This window comes from Podarcis liolepis (genome assembly GCF_965112155.1).
Source record: "Podarcis liolepis genome assembly, chromosome: 12".
Classification (NCBI taxonomy): Eukaryota; Metazoa; Chordata; class Lepidosauria; order Squamata; family Lacertidae; genus Podarcis; species Podarcis liolepis.
The window spans coordinates 12298677-12321282 of NC_139563.1; the positions used below are offsets into that span (position 1 = coordinate 12298677).

At 46.7% G+C, this 22606-nt stretch overlaps 1 protein-coding gene across 6 annotated transcripts in view; it reads left to right on the forward strand.

Annotated features, from left to right (window-relative positions):
• The window catches only part of DPP6 (dipeptidyl peptidase like 6), a 497800-nt gene that overhangs the window by 390129 nt on the left and 85065 nt on the right, over positions 1 to 22606 (forward strand). For all 6 annotated transcript variants that reach the window (XM_083466765.1, XM_083466767.1, XM_083466764.1 and 3 more), the window contains exon 6: positions 10222 to 10274. In XM_083466765.1, coding sequence (XP_083322891.1) covers positions 10222 to 10274 — 53 coding nt within the window. The remainder of the gene's footprint in view (positions 1 to 10221; positions 10275 to 22606) is intronic.

Sequence of the window (22606 nt, forward strand, 5' to 3'; positions counted from 1 at the left end):
GCTTTTGCCAGAAATTCGAGATGAACTGGCGTCCGCGGTCGGACAGTATAGACCGTGGCAGCCCGTGCACTTTGAACACGTGATCTATGAACAATTTGGCTGTTTGTTCTGCCGTGGCCACCTTCGCACACGGTATGAAATGTGCCATCTTGGTGAACAAGTCCACCACCACTAGTACAGCTGTCTTGCCTCTCGAGCTGGGTAGATCCGTGACAAAGTCCAGGGCCACCCTCTCCCATGGTTCAAATGGCGTTTGCAGCGGTTCCAGCAGTCCCGCCGGTGGTTTGTGCACCGGCTTGGCCCTCTGGCAGGTGTCGCACCTCGCGACGTAGTCCGCGACTTCCCCCCTCAGTCTGGGCCACCAAAAGTCTCTTGCGACCAATTCCACCGTTTTTTCTGTGCCAAAGTGCCCGGCCGTGGGTGCGTCGTGCAGCTGCTGCAGTACCCGGGCGCGAAGTTCGTCTCCCGGCACGTAGACGGCCCCTTTACGTAAGAGCAAGCCGTCTCGTATCTGGAACTCGTCGCCCTTCGCCGTGCCCTTGTGCACCTCTGCCATCTTCGCCTGCGCGAATGAGTCGTCCGTCAACGCCCTTCGCACCGCATCCAGGTCTACTGTGGCTGAAGCGCACGCCCACGCTGTTGGCGCGAAGATGTGCATGGCCGCCGCTGGCGTCGCCTCTTCGAGGTACTGCGGTTTTCGGGACAGGGCATCCGCCATGATGTTGGTGTCGCCCGGGACGTACTCAATTCGGAAATTGAAGTCAGCAAAGAACTCCGCCCAACGGATCTGCCTCTGGTTCAGGAACCGAGCCGTGCGCCAGTGCTCCAGATTCTTGTGGTCCGTGCAGACCTGCACCGTGTGCTTGGCGCCGATCAGGAAGTGCCTCCACGCCTTGAAAGCTGCATGAATGGCAAGCAGCTCCCTATCCCAGATGGTGTAGTTCTGCTCCGACTTGCTGAGCTTTCTGGAGTAGAACGCCCCCGGCCTCCAGACCCCCTGCGGGTCCTTCTGCAGCAGTACCGCTCCCACTGCTCTATCGGACGCGTCTGTCTCCACCCTCAGCGGTCTGCTGGGGTCGATATGCAGCAGTTGCTCTTCCGACGCGAAGAGACGCTTGAGTGTCTGAAAGGACCGCTCCGCCTGCTCCGTCCAGATGAATTTCTTTTTCTTGGAGCTTAGCGTGTCCGTAATAGCTGCCGTCTGCATCGCGAACCCCTTGATGAACTTGCGATAGAAATTGGCGAATCCGACAAACCTCTGGACCTCTTTCCGGTTGCGCGGGCTCTTCCAATCCAACACCGCACGAACCTTGGCGCTGTCCATGGCTAGCCCCTTGTCCGACAGCTTGTAACCCAAGAAATCCACCTCCGTCGTGTCGAACTGGCACTTCTCCAGTTTGGCGTACAGTCTATGCTGCTGCAGCCTCTTCAGCACCTCCCGAACGTCCTGGTCGTGTGCTTGCTGCGAGTCAGAGAATATCAGGATGTCATCCAGAAAGCAGACGCACTTCTTGTAGAGGAGTCCCGCCAACACGTGATGCATAAAAGCTTGAAAAACGTGGGAGCCATTTTGCAATCCAAAAGGCATAACTCTATATTCGTAGGTGCCCAGAGGCGTGAACATGGCTGTCTTCCACTCATCGCCCTCCCTCATACGGATGAGATTGTACGCTCCTCGCAGGTCCAACTTGGTGAACACGCGTCCCTTGCGCACCGTCGCCAGCAGGTCGTCAATCCTGGGCATAGGGAAATCGGAGGGCTTGGTCATTCTGTTTAAGAGGCGGTAATCCACGACCAATCTTTTTTGGGGCGTGTCCTTTTTCTTCACGAAGAAAACAGGACTGCCCCCTACTGCGCTGGACTCCCGGATGAAACCGCGCTGCAAATTGTGATCGATGAACTGTTTGAGTTCCTGTAGTTCGTCCTCAGACATGGAATATAGCTTCCCCTTCGGCAGCGTCGCCCCTGGCAGGAGGTCAATCTTGCAGTCATATTGCCTGTGCGGTGGTAGCTTGTCTGCCTCTTTCTCGCAGAAGACCTCCAGAAAGTCCGCGTATTTGTGGGGAACTGCTTGCAACGTTCCCAACTGCAGTTGTGAGTCCTCCTCCTCCCCCTCCTGCCTGGGCAGGATGCAGTGTTCTGCGCAGTAAGAGGAGCCGAAGATCAGCTGTCTCTGGTACCAAGCCAGCGTTGGACTGTGCCTGTCCAGCCAACTCATGCCCAACACAATGGGCGTGTCCGACAGTCGGGTGACATTAAAACTGATGACTTCCCTGTGGTTACCAAGTTGCATCACCATTGGTGGCGTCTGCTTCACCACCTGCCCCCCTAGCAACTCTCTGCCATCCACTGTGACGACTTGCAGGGGCAGAGTGGCAGGCAGCAGCTTTATAGCGTGCTGCTCCACAAAATCCTGTGCTATAAAGTCTGCGTTGCTTCCAGAATCCACAGAAAGCGGCACTTCGATGGTGACTCCATTGGGTAGCTGGAGAGACGCTGTGAGTTGCACTACTGGTTTGGGTGGGAGGGGGTCCGTGGGTTGCAATATCGCTGGGGACTGCTTCACTGATGCGTCTGGCTGGGCCCCAGTGCCTCTGTCTCCAGCCAGACATCGTCGTTTCCCTGCTGGTCTTCGCTGCATTGGGTGGCCACTTTCACCGTTGCGGAGGCTGCAGTGTGCTTGGAGCTCCTCTGGGGACACTCTTTCGCCAAGTGTTGAGGGCTCTCGCATATGTAACACTTCCTGGTCCCTCTAGGAGGTTTAGTCTTGACTGCTGTCGGTGCAGAGGCTCTGCTAGCTGACTGAGCCCTGGCGCCTCCCACTTCCATAGGTTCCACTCCCCCTCCTGGCGGAGGTGTGGATTGCGCACGCGCTGCTTCCCTTGGAACGAAAGAGAAACTTCTCGATGCTTCGCGCCCTCCACGTCCTTCATCTCTGCACCATGGACGTTCTTCCAGCCTCACCCCCACAGTCAGCGCCCTTTGGACCACCTCCTGCGTGCTTCGGGGCCTCTCCCCCCTCGCAATTTCATCCTTCACAGCAGAGCTGAGACCCTCCCAGAACAGGTCCCTGACTGGGGGCGAGTCCCGGTCCCATTCCAATGCACTGACCAGCGCAAAAAAGCGGGCGTGGTACTGTCGGACGCTCGCCCTCCCTTGTTTCAGTCCATGAATCTCCCGTCGGGCAAGATCCACATCAATGGTAGACAAAAAACATGCATCCATCGCTTTGATAAAGGCATCTGCACTCTGAAGCGCCGGATCTTTATCCCTCCACAAATTGCGCAGCCACGCCTTCGCATCCCCATGCAAATGGGACAGTATAAACCCCACTTTCTCTTGCTCATCTCTAAAGTCTTTTGCCAGCAGTTGCAGTGCGCACATCACATCTGCTCGAAAGTTGGGGTACTGTTGTAAATTCCCATCGAAGTGAGCCACCAGCCCTCCTGCTCTCCGTGCCAACCCAACCCCCTCCGGTCTGGGTCCTGGCTGCCCATGCTTAACCCATGCTTCAAACCTGGCGTGGAGATCTCGGTAGGCGGCTGCCACATCCTCCTCCCTTTTCTTGGATGCCAGTACCTCCGCATTCAATTTGGTAACTGCCTGTTGCAGCGCTGAAACTTTCTCTGCTTCCGTCATCTTTGCCAACCGTCGTGAGCTTGCTCCCACACACCGATCCCCTCCTCCAGCTGCTTCTGTCTCCGCTGCGAGGTATCAGGTGTCAGAAGCTTGAGAGACGGGTCTTACTGTCAGGGCTGCCGCCCAGTCCCAGCTCACATAGGACCAAGTCAGCCAGCGTTCAGTTTCAAAGAGTCTTTATTGGATTACAGGTTCCATTTCCAAACTGCAACGTGCAGCCCTACTTCTTCTAGGTCAGAACGACGAAGACCCGTCTGAGTCTCCGCCTCTAGCGCACCAGCTTAATACCCTAGCCTTGCTCCACCTCCTGCGCCTTTCCTTCCGTCTCTGGGTCCTCCTGCCCCCCTGGGTCTCTCCTTTCCTACTCTCTTCTGACGCGGACCCCCCTGACCCTTCCGCCTCCTTGCGGCGGGCTTTGGGACTCGGTTCACTCTCTGGGCTGCTGGCTGCGCCAGCTTCCGTTACATTTGAACTTGGCGCGCGCGCCCAACTCTCCACTTTCCTCTTGATCGTTTCCTCGCTCCCCGAGGTGGGCGTGACTACTCCTGACTCATGCCCTCCCTCCTTCTGAAAGTCTCTGGAGCCCGATATCTGGTCCCCTTTCTCCCCGCTGCTCCCGGCTGGGAACGTGGGTCCCGATCTCCAACTGCTGCTTTCTGATCCCTCTCTGGACCCTTCTTCCTGGGGTGTCCCCCTGCTCTCCCCCCTTGCTCTGGCTGCTGGCGCTCCCTTCTGGGAATCCTCGGACTCGCTAGACAGGCTCGGTGATCTCGGGTCGTCATCCCCACTCATCCTTCCTTCGTATTCCTCCCCCTCGCTCTCTGTCTCCTCCCTTCTCTGCGTCTCTGCTCCTGAACCCCTGACACATGCATTTCCACAGTTTTAGGGGCAGAAATAGATTCGTGTGAAATATCTGCCACCAATGCTATAGAAAAACCTATTAATGATGACAGGTGGCAAGGGATCTCCACACAGTCTGTCATCATCAAGAGGAGACGCTAAGGCTGTATAAACTGCCAAAATGGCTTACTTGAAGGTCGTCTGTGCTGTTATGTGCCACAAAAATAGCTCAGCAATCGGGGGAGGGACTGTAGCAGCCTATGGTCAGTATGACAAGATGTTTTGCTATTTGCATTATAGTAGTTATATCCAAATTTGTGTATATTTCTCTGTATCATGTGTGTGTGTGTGTGTGTGTGTGTGTGTGTGTGTGTGTGTGTAACACATAAATTAGCATATGTTAGAAAATTTCCTCTTTTTTGGTGATGAATTACAGTATTTTTCGCCCTATAGGACGCACTTTTCCCCCTCCAAAAATGAAGGGGAAATCTGGGTGCGTCCTATGGGGCAAATGCAGGCTTTCGCTGAAGCTTGGAGAGCAAGAGGGGTCGGTGCGCACGACCCCTCTCGCTCTCCAGGCTTCAGGAAGACATCCGCAGCCTAGGCAGCCCTACGGGAGGTCCGGCAGGGATGTCTAGGCTGCGGATAGCAGCCTGCTGCCCAGCGCGAGGGGCGCCCTGAAGCAGAGCGCCCCCCGCGCCAGGCAGACATCCGCAGCGTGGGGAGCCTTGCAGGAGTTCCCCGCAAGGCTCCCCACGCTGCAGATAGCAGCCTGCTGCCCACGGGGGGGGGGCGCCCTGATGCAGAGCGCCCCCTGCGCCAGGCAGACATCCGCAGCGTGGGGAGCCTTGCAGAAGTTCCCTGCAGGGCTCCCCACACTGCGGATAGCAGCCTGCTGCCCGCGGGGGGGGGCGCCCTGATGCAGAGCGCCCCTCGCGCGGGGCAGACATCGGCCAGCCCCACAAGCTCGGGGGACAGCAGGGAGGCGCAGCGCTGCCATCCCGCTGTTCCCCGACCTGGTTCTGTTTCCCCGAGCTGCTTTTGGGGGGGAAATAAAGGGGAATTTTTTCCCCTTTATTCCCCCCCCCAAAAAACTAGGTGCGTCCTATGGGATGGAGCGTCCTATGGGACGAAAAATATGGTAGGTGCCCACCCTAAATAGCAACTTATATAAAAGAGGGAGGGAGTTAGTTGCCTTCAGAAAAGCAGCCGTTTCATATGCACCCATCCAGGGTAATCAAAAACTTAAAAACACAGGAGAGTCACTTTTTAATCTCCAGAGAGATGGTGCCAAGTGAAAGTCATGAGGCAGGGCATTCCATAATGGTATGTACATAGACTGTCATGCTCTTGCAGTTGCTTCAGCTGATCTTTAGTTTTCAGGTGAATGAGACACAGAGTGAGTTGGACCCCCTCCAACGCAATGTAAGAAATGAGGCATAATAGTCAGACGTGTGATAGAATTCCAGGAGGAGGTGGCTCAATACAGAGTTCTGAAGTTCTTTATTCCTGATCCTGACTTCCATCCTCCCTGGTCTCATCAAATTTATCCATTTGTTTGTTTGTTTTCTTTGCATACCACCCCTGCAAGCAAGTTCTGCGTGTGGTTGCCAGAGACATAAAAGATACAAGCCACAACAAAATGCTAAAACCAGAATAAAACAAATCTTTCTATCTAGCTATATATACACATGTGTTTTATGCTGATTCTACATCATGGGGTGTGTGTGAGAGTGTGCATGCATGCATGTGTGCCCGGCAAGACATAAAATCAGCATGAAATGCACATCTGGTAAAACAGTTTAAACCAGCAAGGGAGTGCTTGGTGCAAAAACTGAGGCACCTGATGGGTTGTAGTGACAAGAAGGACAAGGAGGTATTCACCTGGAGCCTTAAAGACCATAGTGTGGAAACCAGATGATCATCCCTGGGATTGCATAGATCAGGCACCACCACCCTTCCTGGCAACCATCTTCCACAATTAATTGGGGGAACTTGGAGAAGGGCACCCCAAGAAAATATTGGGATCCAGGCAACTACGTATAGGAGGGAAAGAGCCTTCTGGTATCATGTCCCCAAGTTGCTTAGAGAACCTTCAGGAGGAAGAGCAGAATATTGGTGGTGATAATGATAGTAGTTGTAGTAGTATCAGTAGTAGTAAATAATGGTGTAAAGGCTTTTACAAATGGAAGAAAACTGTATCTCCACATTGCGAGCCTGTATATGTTCATGGCCTGCTTTTGCACTGATTCCAGAAGGGTAATGAAGCCGATTTAGACATAGATTGGTTCCGATTCATTACAGAATGTCATGACCAGGCAGCGCTGAGAGTTTTTCATTTGACAATTAGCCCTTTCAGCCTCGAAAAGATTTAAAACCAGAGGGGGGGGGAATAACATCTGTTATTCTGCAGTGAAAATGAACTCCTCTAGTGACAGGCTGGCTGAGTGATTGATGGATGATGCAGGACAAGAGGAACAAGGACTGAGTTGCTCTGTGGGGGCTTCATTTTAGAGGTGGTGCCCCGTGATGTGCTGAAGCAACGAAAGAGAAACCATCTAATATCCAGTTAAGTGTGAGCAACCTGGGCCAAGGACAGTTAAGGCTCCAATAGTATGCACACTTACCTAGCAATAAGCTGTTCTGAAAAGATGTGTATGGGAGTGCATTACCAATATCGTTCAGTTTTAAGGAGATTTAAGGCTGCAGATGGGTAGAGGGGAACAACAACAACAACTTGCCACTGCCTCTGAGGTTGCTCCCAGGCCATCCAAAGTCTTATAACTTTCAGGCGCCTGATGCTCTCATCATTATTTATTAAATTTGAATCCCACTCTATACCCACAGGTATACCATCCAGGTATCTTGAGTGCCTTTATGATCCTTCCAAGTGGTAAGGGGAATTCTGCCATGCATCGGCTGCTGATGTGCACTAAAATGTTGTCTTCATGGGCTCATTGTACGGAGACCCACAAGTTAGCCACATCTGGTGAAGTGGAACAGGTTGAATTGAATTTTGGGTCTTCTCTTCAGTTGAAGAGGTAAATTAGGGATGGGGGATCTGTGACCTCCCCCTAGATGTTTTTGGACTCCAGCTCCCCTTGTCGCTGACTACTGACCCTGCTGGCTCCCATGATGGGAGTTGAAATCCAACAGCATCTGGTAGACCTCAGATTCCCCATCCCTGGTTTAAATCCTTCAGCCATTCTCTTGACAGGTTGCAATCACCCAAACCTTTTTCATAGAGGTTTTTGTGAGGATAAAATTAGGTTGCCTGAGGTCCTTAGGCAAGGACAGGATACAAATGCGAAGAGAAATGTTATAGCTGTACATCACAATTTTGTTTATACATCAGAAGGGTTTGTTCTTCTCTAAATGATGGCTTTGAAAGAGGAGATGTGGACCGATTTGGTTTGGATTGCCCAGTTAGGCTTACATATAACTGGCTCATTTTGAGCACCGCAATTTAGATGGCTCAGTAATGTTGCTAATGACTATTGAAAACGCATCATGGCAATTAGAAGCAGGAGTATTTCATTACCAAAGGCTCTGACACTAGTGCACACCGCAAATACATTTTAGCATGTTCTACAGAGAAGTTGTTTACAGGGAAGCAATTAGCTCCCTGTTGTTCCAAATCCAATTGAATGTGCATTCTCAGGACAGGCTGGGGAATGAGGAGGAGAAGGAAGGTGAAATGAAACTAGCTTTTCATCCTGGCTCAGGGATTGGGAGGGAGACCACAGCCACTTAGGTCTGTATTTGTTAATGTAAGGCCTCTGGCCTCTGGGACTAGCAGCGCAGAGAGTACCCTTGGCCAAAATTATTTTACTAGGCCATTTGAGGGGAAGCAACCTTTAACTGCAGAACTGTCAGCCCTGAGTCAAAGGCAGGCAAAGTCTATTAAAAATTGTTCCCCAAGCATCTTTGTGCTTTGCCCTCTTGGATTTTAAATTGTTATAAACCTTGCAGAAGCAACACTATTACATTCACTACAAACTGTTTAAGCACAGCATATTGAGATACAGGTCTTCTAACACTACAAATATCCAACTTTAAGTGATAAAATCAATAAGCAGAGAAGGAAACAATATAAATCAAACATTTTTGAATTCTGCCTTCCATCTTACAAATTTGTAATTTTAAACATTCCTGTTTCAAACCATTGCTATTTTTCTTGTTGCCAATGCGCAAACCATTGCTATTTTTCTTGTTGCCAATGCGCAAACCATTGCTATTTTTCTTGTTCCCAATGCGTCACGTATAGAATTCTATCAGCTACAATCATGTGCCAAAGATAGCTGATGACCCTCACAGTCCCTTCCAACTCTACAATTCTATGATTCTGAGGTCTAGAAGACACCATGTTGGTAATCCATGATATATGCAACTAATTCTGTATGGCCTAGAGTTACAAGCCAGGAAGTGAAGCCCGGTGGGAAGTCTGATTGGAGCAACAATGTCTATTAGAGGATGCATTCGCAATGGATGCATTCGCTTTGCATGCAAAAAGTTCAATCCCCAATATCTGCAGGTGAGCCTGGGGAAGAAGTTGACGTCTATGTGACTCTCCTTTAACTGCCATGGCTTCCATCAAGGAAGATGGTGAGAATTCTCCTCTACACAAAACTACAGTTCTTAAGATACCCCAGAAGAGGAAATGACCATGACTATTATAACCTTTTGATCTTTAAGTGAGCAGCAATATTGAAAATGTAACACGTGCTTTAATATCAAACCCACAATAGATTTGGTTGTTGGTAATCTAAAAACGTTTGTAGATGTTTTTAATGTCTGTAGATGTTCTTAATTGTTTTTAAATGGTTTAGGTTATGTTTTGTTCAGTTTTTAATTGTATTGCTTTTACTCTGTTGTTCTTTGCTGCCTGGGCTCCCTTGGGAGGAAGGGTGAGAGAGATACTTAAAAAACAAAAGCAGCAGCAGCAATAACAACAGAGTGAGGGGTTCTTTTAAAGTAATAAGCCTCTTAGAAGGACCTGTCTTCCATCTGAATAACTCAGTAAGAGTGAGCAACCTGGTTGTCATGGCTGGTTTACACTTCTCTCCCCACCCCGAGCTTCCTTTAATTTTATTTCATCCTTGCAGGACTCCCAGAATTCAGTTCCTGGGGTCAAGAGTTTTTGCTTTTTTGACTTGCTGTAAGTTGGTAGCCCTGATAATAAACAGTGAGATCAAGCCTCCAGTTCAGAAGCAAGGCTTAAGCCAATAAACTCTCACATCACAGCTGGAAAAGGGCACCATGACTTTCTCTCCTGTGCTAGCAGATGTAATGCCTGGGCATATTTACAGTGGGATAGAACAGAGTGATGGACTGTTTGCCTGTCATAGCTGTGCACCCTGCCTCTACTGGACCAAGGTGTCCTCATTAAAGCTTGTTCCAAATTTAGCTATTGCTGGGAGCATGTGCCCCTAGCATAATCAAAGGCCCTGTATCCACAGCGATGACAGAGAGCATCTGGAATGATAGGACTCGCCAAACGTTCTAATAAGGTGTGAGGTGGAAAGAATACACAGCCGCGCTAGGTGAATTAATTCTCTCTCTCTCTCTATGACAGAACGAAATTGGTTTTTGTATCTCCCCACCCACCCCGCTTTGCAAATGCAATTAAGCACAAAACAAATACCAGGTATTTCCTCATCCTAGAGCTGTAGCGATAACAGAATCTTGACACTTTACATTACTAATCCCCTTTTTTTCTCTCACTTTAATTTCATTCTGCAGACGTATCAGCATTCGTATACAGCTTTTTATGTCCTCCGAAAACTGCCTGATGGGTAAGTGATATGATGTGGTACCTGGGGTTTCTGCAGATTAGGAGAGCTGCTGGGAAGTGAACCGTCCTAAGCAATGTGGGCTTGTGTCCATTGTGTGCTTTAACCATTCAACACTGGCAGAGCCTATAATGGAATAAGGGCCTTTCCTTGAAAAGGGAACACAGTGAATCTCAGCGTTGAACAGCATGATCCAGTAGTGAGCAGCAAAGTGTTGCGCTGATTCCAGCTCCACCCACGTCCCTTCCTTCATCCTTCATTTTAGAATACAGTGGTACCTCGGGTTACATACGCTTCAGGTTACACACTCCGCTAACCCAGAAATAGTGCTTCAGATTAAGAACTTAGCTTCAGGATGAGAACAGAAATTGGGCTCTGGCGGCACAGCAGCAGCAGGAGGCCCCATTAGTTAAAGTGGTGCTTCAGGTTAAGAACAATTTCAGGTTAAGAACGGACCTCTGGAACGAATTAAGTACTTAACCTGAGGTACCACTGTAGTGAGAGAAACCTGCTGAATCAGACTAAAGGTCCATCTACTCCAACATCCTGCCTCCTGTTGGAAGCCCACATTCAGGATCCAAACACAATAACTCTCTTCTGCTGTTATTCCCGAGCAACTGTATTCAGTGCCTCTAATTCCGGCGGTTGCATATAGCCATCGTGACTATAGCCTTATCCTCCATGAATTTGTCTATTACTCTTTCAAAGCTATCCAAGCTAAAGGCCGTGATCACATATTTTGGAAGCAAGTTCCACAAACTCATTATGTGCTTTGTGAAGAAACGCTTCCTTTTGGCTGTTTTGAAGTTTTGGAACAAACGTCTTCTGGGTCATCCTCATGTTGCCACATTCAACTGGCGTAAAAGAAGGATTCACATCCTTTTGAACTTAACGTCCAGTCGTTTGTTGGACCTGATCTTCTGCACTTCCTCTCTGCACATGCCTGCTTTGCCAAGAGTGTGTCTCAAGATGCAGTTACACAATTCCGCTAGCTGACGTGTTGCCACAGAATAACATCTTAGGTGAAACGCCACCTCGTGCATTGGTTACTGACCTCTTTTTGATTTGCACAGGGGCTGTAACAACAGGATCACATAGTGATATGATTTGGGGCTGGTGCAGCTAGTGGAAAGAGATTTCTTTCTGAAAACAGATGTCCAGAGGCTTATCACATCTCAAAAAAGCCTTTCAAAATGGTATTAATTTAGAACAATTAGATTGCAGTGTGGACACACACTGAATCATTTGCACATCTGATTCAATCCTTCCGTTTGCGTGAGCATCAACCTTGAAAATATAGTTTTAGTTTTACTTATTATCTGCTTTATTAAAATATTTTTAAACCACCCTTCATTGGCTTTGGCCCCAAAGCACCTAAAGGTACACCTCTTCCCATGATAGACCTTCTAGGGTGTTAAGATATGCAAGGAGGCAGAGGTAGACCTTAAAAGTACCATGCAATGCGGCATGGAAGGACCTTTTCTGTGTTGGCCCCACCATTGCATACATTTTGTTGGTGGGCCAAGATGCACCTTTTTGTATTCAGCTTTTGGTTGAAGGATGAGTTTAGAGCATTAATCCCTCTGCATTGCTGCTCGTGGTCTTACTTGCTGTGTGGTTGATATGACCTAATTGATGGATTAGTATTCTTGCGCACTGCTTGGCTTACTTGCTGTTTTTAGCCGTGCGTAACCAGCCCTGAGACAGCATAGCAAAGGATGAGCTATAAATGCATATAAATAAATATTTAAAACGTCTGGGTGGTATACAAAATAAGACCAAAAAAAAGTCATATCACCATAAAATATAATCAGAGCATCTTTAAAAGGCAGTAAATAGCAATGGCTAAACAACTAAAATAGCCAATGAGAACAAGGGGCAAGGTGGTCCACGGTTTTGACGCTATATCAGAGAAGGCACTCTATCTCTCACTGACTTGTAGAAAAACCTCCCCAGCAGATTTTTAGCACAGTGGCAGCCTGCTGCTCTACCAACTATATGGTTCCAAGCTGTTTAGGTCTTCAAAGCTATTTATTCATTCATTCATTCATTCATTCATACATACATACATACATACATACTCCGCCCATCTGGCTGGGTTTCCCCAGCCACTCTAGGCGGCTTCCAACAAAAGATTAAAAATACATTAAAACATCAGTCATTAAAAACTTCCCTGAACCTTCAGATGTCTTCTAAACGTCAGATAGTTGTTTATTTATTTGACATCTGATGGGAGGGCGTTCCACAGGGTGGGCGCCACTACCAAGAAGGCCCTCTGCCTGGTTCCCTGTAACTTCGCTTCTCGCAGTGAGGGAACTGCCAGAAGGCCCTCGGCGCTGGGTTGAATGATGGGGGTTTAGAGGCTCCTTCAGGTATACTGGACTGAGGCCATTTAGGGCTTTAAAGGTCAGCACCAACAGAAGTCAGCACCTTGAATTGGATCCACAAGCAAATAACCAGTGCAGTTAAGACTTACTTGTTGGTTTCCCTGTTATATGGCGGCACAGTGATTACTTGTTGGTTACTGATTGCAAAGTTCAGCAAATGGGAATCCTTGTCCCAAGGGAGAGAGAGTGATTTCAGTAGGGGTTTTTTTTTAAAAAAAGGAGAAATCTAATTCTTTGTGACTGACATACAGGAAATTAGATTCAACATTTCAAACAGCAAGCAGCCTATTCTTCCCTGCTATGAGGGCCTTTTAGATCAGAGCTGTAGTTCACTGCACACTGCAACTCACTGATCTGTTGTTAGATCAGATCTGTGTTCCTGGATTTCTATTGTATTCTTCATCAAAAGACGTTTTGTAAGCATGGGTTGGTCTGTAGATGGAGCAAGCCCCATCCCCCTCCTTTTCGGGGTGTCCCAGTGAAGTTGATTGATCAGGAAAGTAGGGACAGTTCTTCAGGCAATGCACCCAAATTATGGAAGGCTTTCCCTGGAAATACGCTAGGTGCCAACTTTTTTTTTTTTTACATTCTTGCACAAAGCTAGGACTTTCTGCCCAGACATTTATGAAAAGTTAACCCACCGATAGGTTTTAACCTTTCATATATTAAATTTGCATTCTCCTTTATTTTATTTTATTTTAAAAAATGGAGTGTTGTTGCTATTTCAGGTACTGTAACCTGCCCCTGAGACCTTTTAATATAGGGAAGCATAGAAATAATCACTTCTGCAAGCTTAGGATAGCTCTTTCAACGGCTATCAGTCAAAACAGCAAAATGAAATACCCGTGTTTGGAAGCGACATAATGTCTAGTTGTGTTGTTTGCATCTGCTGGTATGCAGAGGGTTTTGCCAAGCCATGAGTTGATCCTTCACATTCCGGTGGATGCTTACGGTAATGTGTATGGGTTGCTCGTGAGTAAGTTGCTGCCTCTCCAGGCTTTGTTGCCTTGCTAAACCTTTCAGTCTGGACAGCCCTTCTCATGGTGGCTGCCTCAGTCGCTAGCAGAATCCGTCAGTGGGCGTTTCTTAAATCTTTTCCAACATAAAAGTTGTTTGGCACCCAGTCTCCTCCTACTCTCTCTGCGCGGAAGTCTTCTGCGCAGGGTGGGCATGGGTAGCGGAGGACCCGTGCTCTCCCCGCTGGTGTCCGGTGAAGAGTCCTGGAGCCCTCTCGCCGATTCCCCCATCAGCCCCTCTATATCCCTGGTGTTGCGCTGATTTGCTTCCCCATCTGCGGAGCTGCCTCTCTCCCTGCTGGGCCCTTCTCCAGCATCATTTGAGAGCCTTCCCTCCGCCTCTAGCTCCGATGTCAGTTCCCTGACACTTACAATGATTTTGCTGCAGGCTGATCTGGTTAGAAGTCTGCATAATCTGGATTTTCAGCCTGCCCAGAGTGAGGGGGGGTACAAATAATAAGTGTTGTTATTATTTCCTTCATGGCTGCCACTTGCCGATATGGTCATGGCATTGGGCCCCATATCCCTCGCCACACTTGTTTCAACCCTGACTCAACCTCACCTGCCATTACAGCCTCTCCATTCCCTTCTCACTCTGCTGTCCATCTCAAGGGCCGATTGACACAATAAACAGAATCATGTGATAAACGCATTCTTCTCTTTGAGTTGTTAGCAATGGTCATTATGTTATAATAATAATAAATAAACATATTCTTGTACATTGAGGCCACAGGCCGCAAGAGCTATATATTGCAGGTTTCCTTCCTCCATGGGAGAAACCTCCCTGCATTGTGGTGAAGAAGGTTGAAAGAAGCTGTTTTTAAAAAACCATTCAGATCCCGAGCTTAACTTTCTTCATATTTAGATCTTCCCAGTTGTGTTGCTTGAGTTGGTTCATCTCATCTGCCATTGTTAGTTTATAATTTGTGTTTAGGAACATAGGATGTCATCCTACTAAGTCATCCTCACTGTAGACCTATTGACACCAATGGGTCGAAATGGCTTAAACCTATTGGTCCCAATGGAACTACTTTACATGCAACTAATGTTGAATATCACCCTTAGAAAACTGCCTTATTCCAGGTCAGACTGTTTGTCTGTCTAGTTCAGTGTTGCAGTGAGTCTCTGTGGCAGGGCTGGCCAGTCTGAAGTCCAGACATTCTTGGACTCCATCTCCTATATTGTTCAACCATTGACCATACTGGTTGGTGCTGATGGGAGATGGAGTCCAGCACTACCTGGAGGGCCCTGTGTTGGCTATCCCTGCTCTGTAGCCTCTTACAGAGGTCTTTCCCATCACTGGTCTTTTAAATCAGTGATGCCCAGAAGCTTCAGCACTCAAATAATGCCTTTTGTCACTGAGCTACAGTCCCTCACTTGAAGATATGGGGATTTTATAAAATCTGAAGAAAATGCTGTGTTCTGCAAACTGCCTTTCACATTCCTAGAATCAGTTTAGCGTGTGTCATTTTATTAAAATTATTTTTGATAAATGGTTAAGGTTTGTGAATTCAAGCCATTATGCAGTTTATTTATGCTGCTAGAGAACCAAATATCCACTGTCTTCCCTATCACACATCGTAGAGCTCTGGTGCCTTTTTGCTGGCTGTGCCTCTATCCGCAAACCCTATCATTCATATTATCTCTGAGAGCTTTCCAACCATTTGAGTGGAACCTTAAGGTTCGGGCCGCCATTATCCAGAAGAACACCTTTTATTATTCTTATTTTGCAAAGGGATGGTCCATTAATGCCCTTGTTTTCAGCAGCAGGTATTCAAATTAGGGGCTTATTAGCACAGCAAAAAACCTCCAGACTCCCGTGTCCATCTTCTCATTTGCTTTCCCCCCGCTTTCAGTCCATAATATTGTGGATCAAGTTCATGCTCGACTAGGCTGCCATCTAGTGGGTTCTCTTATTTCTGTAACTTGGGCTGCTGTCTTGCTGCTCCACGAAGCAATTCACACAAAATGGTTAATGTGGTGTTCTTCTTAACGCCAGATTCCAGTTGTACTGCCCTGTGCTATGCTTCTGAGTTATGGAGAATCTACATTTTAGGACAAGAATCCTTGTGTAGCTCTCTGTTTGACTGCATGACAGACTGCACATCCTTTTTTATTATTTCTTTTATATGTATTATTTCATATGCAAACAGTCTTTCCAATGAGAGCGTTACAAAACACATTCAGCTTTACTCCATCATAATGGTGTTGTGCAGAATCCTGTGGTTCGTTTTCTTTTAGCGTGGCAGGTTATCATAGTGTTCTTCTGCTGGCATTATAAAATGGTACTGAAGAGGATAGAAAGCCCTGATCACTTCCCCATTTCCCATCCAGCCTCTTGCAAGCATATTGAAGGCCAAGTGACTCAGTGCAAATTAACAGACTCTGGCACATAACCGGATGAAAACCAGCCTCCCTTTCTTTTTTGGTGGGGTGGTTACTCTGTGCCACGTGAGTATAGCAGCAGCAGCAGCAACAGCAGCAGCAGGAACAACAACAACAACAAGTATGATCATTGTTACCATAGAATCGTAGAGTTCAAAGAGGTCCTCCAATCGAACCCCTGTCCATGGTGCCTGCCGAAGAAAGCTCATCACTTCCCAAGCAGTTTTGGGAATGCTTTTAATGATATTGTTATTGAAGTGGTTTGCTGCTTGCGGCTCCTTTGGGAGGGAGGGAGGAATATAAATGGAAATGACGACGGCAACAATGGAGCTAAGTTGGAGCAATATTTGTTGTTGTTGTTTAGTCGTTTAGTCGTGTCGGACTCTTCGTGACCCCATGGACCAGAGCACGCCAGGCACTCCTGTCTTCCACTGCCTCCTGCAGTTTGGTCAAACTCATTCTGGTAGCTTCCAGAACACGGTCCAACCATCTCGTCCTCTGTCGTCCCCTTCTCCTTGGGCCCTCCATCTTTCCCAACATCAGGGACTTTTCCAGGGAGTCTTCTCTTCTTATGAGGTAGCCAAAGTATTGGAGCCTCAGCTTCACGATCTGTCCTTCCAGTGAGCACTCAGGGCTGATTTCCTTCAGAATGGAGAGGTTTGATCTTTTTTGCAGTCCACAGGACTCTCAAGAGTCTCCCCAACACCATAATTCAAAAGCATCAATTCTTCGGCGATCAGCCTTCTTTATGGTCCAGCTCAGTTTGTACTTCCCTACAAATGGTTCTAGTCTTGCTCTCTTGAGCAACAGATGACTAGCCTGCTCCAACTTCTGCAGTGACAGCCCTTTGGATCTTTGCAATCAAATCAGCATTCATTGTTTTTGTCAAGGACGCCAAATAAAATATTGAGGGGGCAGGTAAGCCCCACCCCACATAATCAGTTGTATCACCCATACCATTTGAATAGCAATGCCCATCAACTTTGGGGGGCAGACCCCTTAAATATTTTATTGGAGGGGCCAAAGGGACCCCAAAGTTGGCTCCTATGGTTTCTGTGATGAATACCCCTCAACTTCAGTAGTCTTATGGGGAGGCAACAGCATTCAATAATAAATGGGGCAGAACAGCCAGTTTAACAATAATAACGCAACTCCACAATGCAGAATAAAAGCACCAGAGTAATCAATAAGTATGATGTAATGAATTGCATGCAAAGCAGAGAACTCCGGATGACAGAAGCAGGCGAGGCAAACCAGAGAGGTGGTTGCAGATGTATCCAGAGTGAGCCTGGAAGATTTAGGAAAGTTGTCAGGCACTTTCGCTTCCTTTGCCGTGGTTTTATATTTAACAAGTGATCTATATAATGTGGTGAATTAGAGGTGCATAGAAAGCCCACAGTAGACACGAAGTCTATTGGACTTCTTTGCTTTCATTCGTTGCTGAATCCATTATATTTCCGCAGAGCCGAAAGGACAGGATTATACGGGGCCTCCAGACAATGTATTTCTATCAGAGCATTGCTAAATGTGCCCCAGCTGCAACAAAACATGTCTCTCCCATATCGGTCTCTACAGCCACAGCAGGCGCTGTAACTCTCCAGTGCTTGGACTTCACCCCTGAAGGCACATTCCTCCATTGTCTCCTGAGACAGATGGGTGCCAGCAACAACTAAATGTGGATGACAGAATAATAATATGAAGGTGAATTAAGAAACAAATAATGCACTTACGTTCTTCACATACAAAAGCTTCCAGCTTTACTCAACTCCAGGAACATCTGGGATAGTCTCCTTTGCTGAAACTCTGAAGAGCTGCTGCCAGCCAGTGTAGGAGGACACTGTTACTAGATGGACCAATGATCTATCTCTGTAGAAGACAGCTTCCTATGCACTGTTTCAACCCAATCTTTCCTTTCCTTTTTAAATTACTCTGTTAATGAAGAAGGAAGGTAAGAATAATTAGGAAGAGGCACTCCAGGCTAATTATGCAGAGCCATCATTTATTTAATGAGGCACAATCTTCAGTACTAGAAAGAAAGAAACTGGAGCGCAAACAGTGCCAGATCAAGGAATATGGCGCAGACGCAGACGCAGACGCTTCCACCTTCAGTCTTGCACAAAAAACAACACATCTTTTTACGTTCATCTGGCTGTGCCCTATTGGAGTTACCCAGCGATGCATTTGCTGCCTTGTGAATGTTTGATTTGCTGCTATGCTTCTGGGCGATTAAATTCAAAGTATTAAAGCTTAGATTCGGAATCTCCAGCTCCATGCTAGGTAAGGTTTGTGCAGAAATGGATTGCCAATAGTTCTTTGCAAGACAATCCTTTTATATCAGTTTGGTCTGGATATCTTTTGTGTTCCACAAAACACAAAAGTGTCAGAGAGTTCACTTCCTCCCAGTAGTGGCCAAAATTCATCTGTATTTCACAAATCAGGCATTGTTGACAAAACTCATCTAAACTCAATAGGCAACCCCCCCCCCCATGTTTAAACATCTGGATTGCCAGTTATTTCTGCAGCAATTGAATGCTAGAACATGCTGCTGGAGATAACAGTGATCCTTCTCGGCATGTGGCTATGAAGCTCAGAAAACCAAGTGGCCTGCAAAATCTGTACAATACTTAATGCCTCTTAGAGCTCTTTCCTTCTAAGTGGTTCATTTTATCATTCGGTTGCTTTCAGCTTCTTGCCTTCCCTTTGGTGGATAAGGCATAGCTTATAGCTTCTGAGTCAGAAGCTGAATTAGAGAAGCCAAATGAGGAATATGATGCCAACATCTCTTATAGGAAAGGGAATCTTATCTCTGTCTACAGAACATTTTTGGGATGCCAAAGTTATCTACGCTGCAGAACTTGCAGCCCTGATCAATGATTCTGTGTCATCCAGAGTGGATTACTGTAACTCCCTATTGTTCACCAGCCCTTGCCAGATTTTCAAATTGCTTCCAGAATTTTACAAGGAATAGAAGGCTTCCAGCATAGTATCCCCAGTGGACAAACACTGGCTCTTGCTGTGATCTGAGCCTTGCAAGTTACATAGCAAGCTTGTACATGCTTTAGGACACCAGGCAGCATACTGTTTGAGGACACCTTGACCGATGCATCAATACCATCATGAAAGAGGCAAAAATGGCCACAAACACCCTCTATGATCCTGGGTGAACGTGCATCATGAAAACATTGCTGTGGTCTAAAATTCTCTTTTACCTCTGGAAGACTGTTCTTCCACTGCAGCTATTCTGTGACTGACACTGGCTTATTTCATTATCTCCATCAAGTTGTTGTTGTTGTTGTTAAGAGGTGCATCTTCAGCATTCATGGAAAGCAGTATAATGAAGAAGCTAGACCAGGCTTCCTCAACCTCAGCCCTCCAGATGTTTTGAGAATACAATTACCATCATCCCTGACTACTGGTCCTGCTAACTAGGGATCATGGGAGTTGTAGGCCAAAAACATCTGGAGGGCTGAGGTTGAGAAAGCCTGAGCTTTCAGTGGGGAGTTGTCAGTGGGGAGGGACTTCCACAACTTAAGGGTTGCCGCAGGGAATGCCCATTCCTGTTATCCCACCCCCCAACTTTCTGGGGTTGGAAGAACTACCAAGTGCTGATCTTAACATCCGGTAGGGTCTGTAGGAAAGGAGGAGATCTTTCACATATTTGGGACCTAAGTCATTTGGGAGATATTTGGGATCTAAGTCAACTAGGACTTTAAACACTAACATAAGCACCTTGAATTTGACCTGGAAACAAACAGGCAGTCAATGCAGCTGCTTTAGAACCGTGGCCAAGTCAACTCTGTCCAAAAAGGAGCCAGGAAAGAGCATTGCTGTGCTCAGGTGTTGCTTGTGGGTTTCCTGTAGGCATCTGGTTGGACATTGCGAGAACAGGGTGCTGGGTTACATGGGCCTTAGGGCTGAGGCAGCAGGGCTCTCCTTACATTCTTAGGAACCCATGTCTTGCCTGAACAAACACATAGGGAATATTACATTTTTTCACATACTAATAATTGCACGTTTTGTATCAAAGTTCAAGTTATACAGGGGGCATATCATCCTGTCAGGGAGATTTTCTCCCAGTTATAAAACCCTCTGTTAGAATTCAGAATGCCATTCATTCTCTGAGACACAGTTTCAGAGAGTGTGGGGTTTTTTGATTATCTGCTCAGGTAAGCTCTACAGTTCCTGTGTTTCTTCTTTCTCCTTGTACTTCTGTGTGTCTGCTGGGAAGTGCTTCTCATCCTGTCGTTTTTCTCCTTTCCTCATTTGCAAGTGTTGAAGTAAACAAATCATGTATTTTTTTAACAAGGCCTTTTCTTTCTGTCAAAGTGTCTTGGTGCCTTCTGGAAGCTTATGTTTTTCTCAGTACTCACTAGCCTGCCACTAACATTAATTTGTTTCTATACTGCCCTCTTTTTTGGCCATTATATAGGGACATTTCATTTCAGCCACAGTTCCAATGCAGTTGAGAGACTGCAAAGCAGAGGCAGTCATCTGTGAGTTAAACCAGGCAATGAACAACTCCAAGTGCATAGGGAAGAGACTCCATGTTCCATACCTTCCAACTTCTGATGAAGGGCAGTTGGATGCGCAAGGAATTAATGGAAGAGCAGTGAGCCAGTTTGGCATATTTGACATATTCTTTGCAGGACAGTGGGGGAACTGAACCAACCCATATTGGCTAAGGCACTACAAACATTGATTATATCACATGCAGTTATCCCAGTGAGCAGAAAACTGAGCACCAGCCTGCTAGAGTTCAGCATGTCAACTTGATGTACACCCAGTCCCTCCTGAATGAATCTCATTAATTGATTGACTCATATATAGGATTTTGGATTTCAGTCTGTAGTTGTTCATCTTTAGATTTTAATTTTGCAAAATGTTACATATGCATCCATATACTTCACTGAACCTAATAAACCATTCATCAAATCAGTGCATAGACTTGAGGAAACCCAATTCTAAGCACATTTGCTCAGAAGTAAGGCATATATAGGGACGCGGGTGGCGCTGTGGGTTAAACCACAGAGCCTAGGACATTGCTGATAAGAAGGTCGGCGATTCGAATCCCCGTGACGGGGTGAGCTCCCGTTGTTTGGCCCCTTCTCCTGACAACTTAGCAGTTCAAAAGCACATCAAAGTACAAGTAGATAAATAGGTACCGCTCTGGCGGGAAAGTAAACGGCGTTTCCGTGCACTGCGCTGGTTCGCCAGAAGCTGCTTAGTCATGCTAGCCACATGACCTGGAAGCTGTACGCTGGCTCCCTCGGCCAATAAAGCGAGATGAGCGCCGCAACCCCAGAGTCGGTCACGACTGGACCTAATGGTCAGGGGTCCCTTTACCTTTAAGGCATATATGCATTCAGTGAGACTTACTCTCAAACGAGGCAGCGGTCCAGCAGAATGAACAGAGGGATCCCCAGTCACAGCAGGGTTGGTTTTATTTTTATTTTTTGTTTGTTTTGCAGAAAGAAGCAATGATCATCCTAATTCAATCACAAAGATGTTTCCAACTACCTCCTAACCATTAGCTCTTATCAGCCATTAAACAGCAATATACTTAACCACTTTAACAACTTGTTATCTCAAACAGAACACCGTAACTCTCGCCTTCCCCGTTAATTGATATCACTTGCAAAAATTAAGAAAGAATGTAAATAAACCCTTGTCTTATCTTCGTGCATGCTGACTTCCATAGAGAAGTCAGCACATCTTCTGGGTGAAGATTATATGTGAAGCTCACACCTTTTGCACAGTGGCAAGAGTAATTATACTCAAATATCATGGCAGAAATGAAGTGAATGGAAGGCAAATTAATTAACTGAACCCTGGCTGAGTAGTTAAATACTGAAAATAATAAATGATCTGGAACACGAGAGAAAAATGAATGAGTTTGTTGGAAACATGGCTCTGCGTTCCATGATACAGTGGCATTTCAAGACCACCTTCCAAATGCTTGGTTATGTGCCTTTGTTCTACAAATAAGACCACAAGGAGAAACAATAGAAGAATAGAAGAATGTTTATTGAGTTAAATTTAATTCTTAGAGAATATGTTGTACTTAATACTAAGGTCAGAACCAAGAGAAGAGACAGAAGGTTCAGCAAGTGGTACTCCCCACATTCTGTTCTCCAGCTCTCATCAGCCCCAGCCAGTATGGCCAAGTGGTCAGGGATGATGAGAGTTGTAGACCCCAACAACAACTGGAGGGCAGAGCAAGGTTGGAGAGACTCCTCCACAATACATGACAATCTATTTCATGGCTTCCATGACTTAGAGCAAGCCCTGATCTCGGCAAGGATTGTTGACTCTGGGTTCACTTCAACCTCTGAGTCAGATGAATAGGTATTTCGAAAGAGCAGCACAAGGGGAAGCTGCACTGAGGAAGGAGCTTGGGCTTGACAGTAACTCAGATCTCTTAAGTTAATTCATGGCTAAAGGCTTAGACTCAAGCCTTATTGATTGAAAGAAGAAGAAGCAGGATTAGAAAGCACTGTAGATGGTATCTCATTAGCCCAGGGACAGGGAATCTATGGTTTTGCAGGTA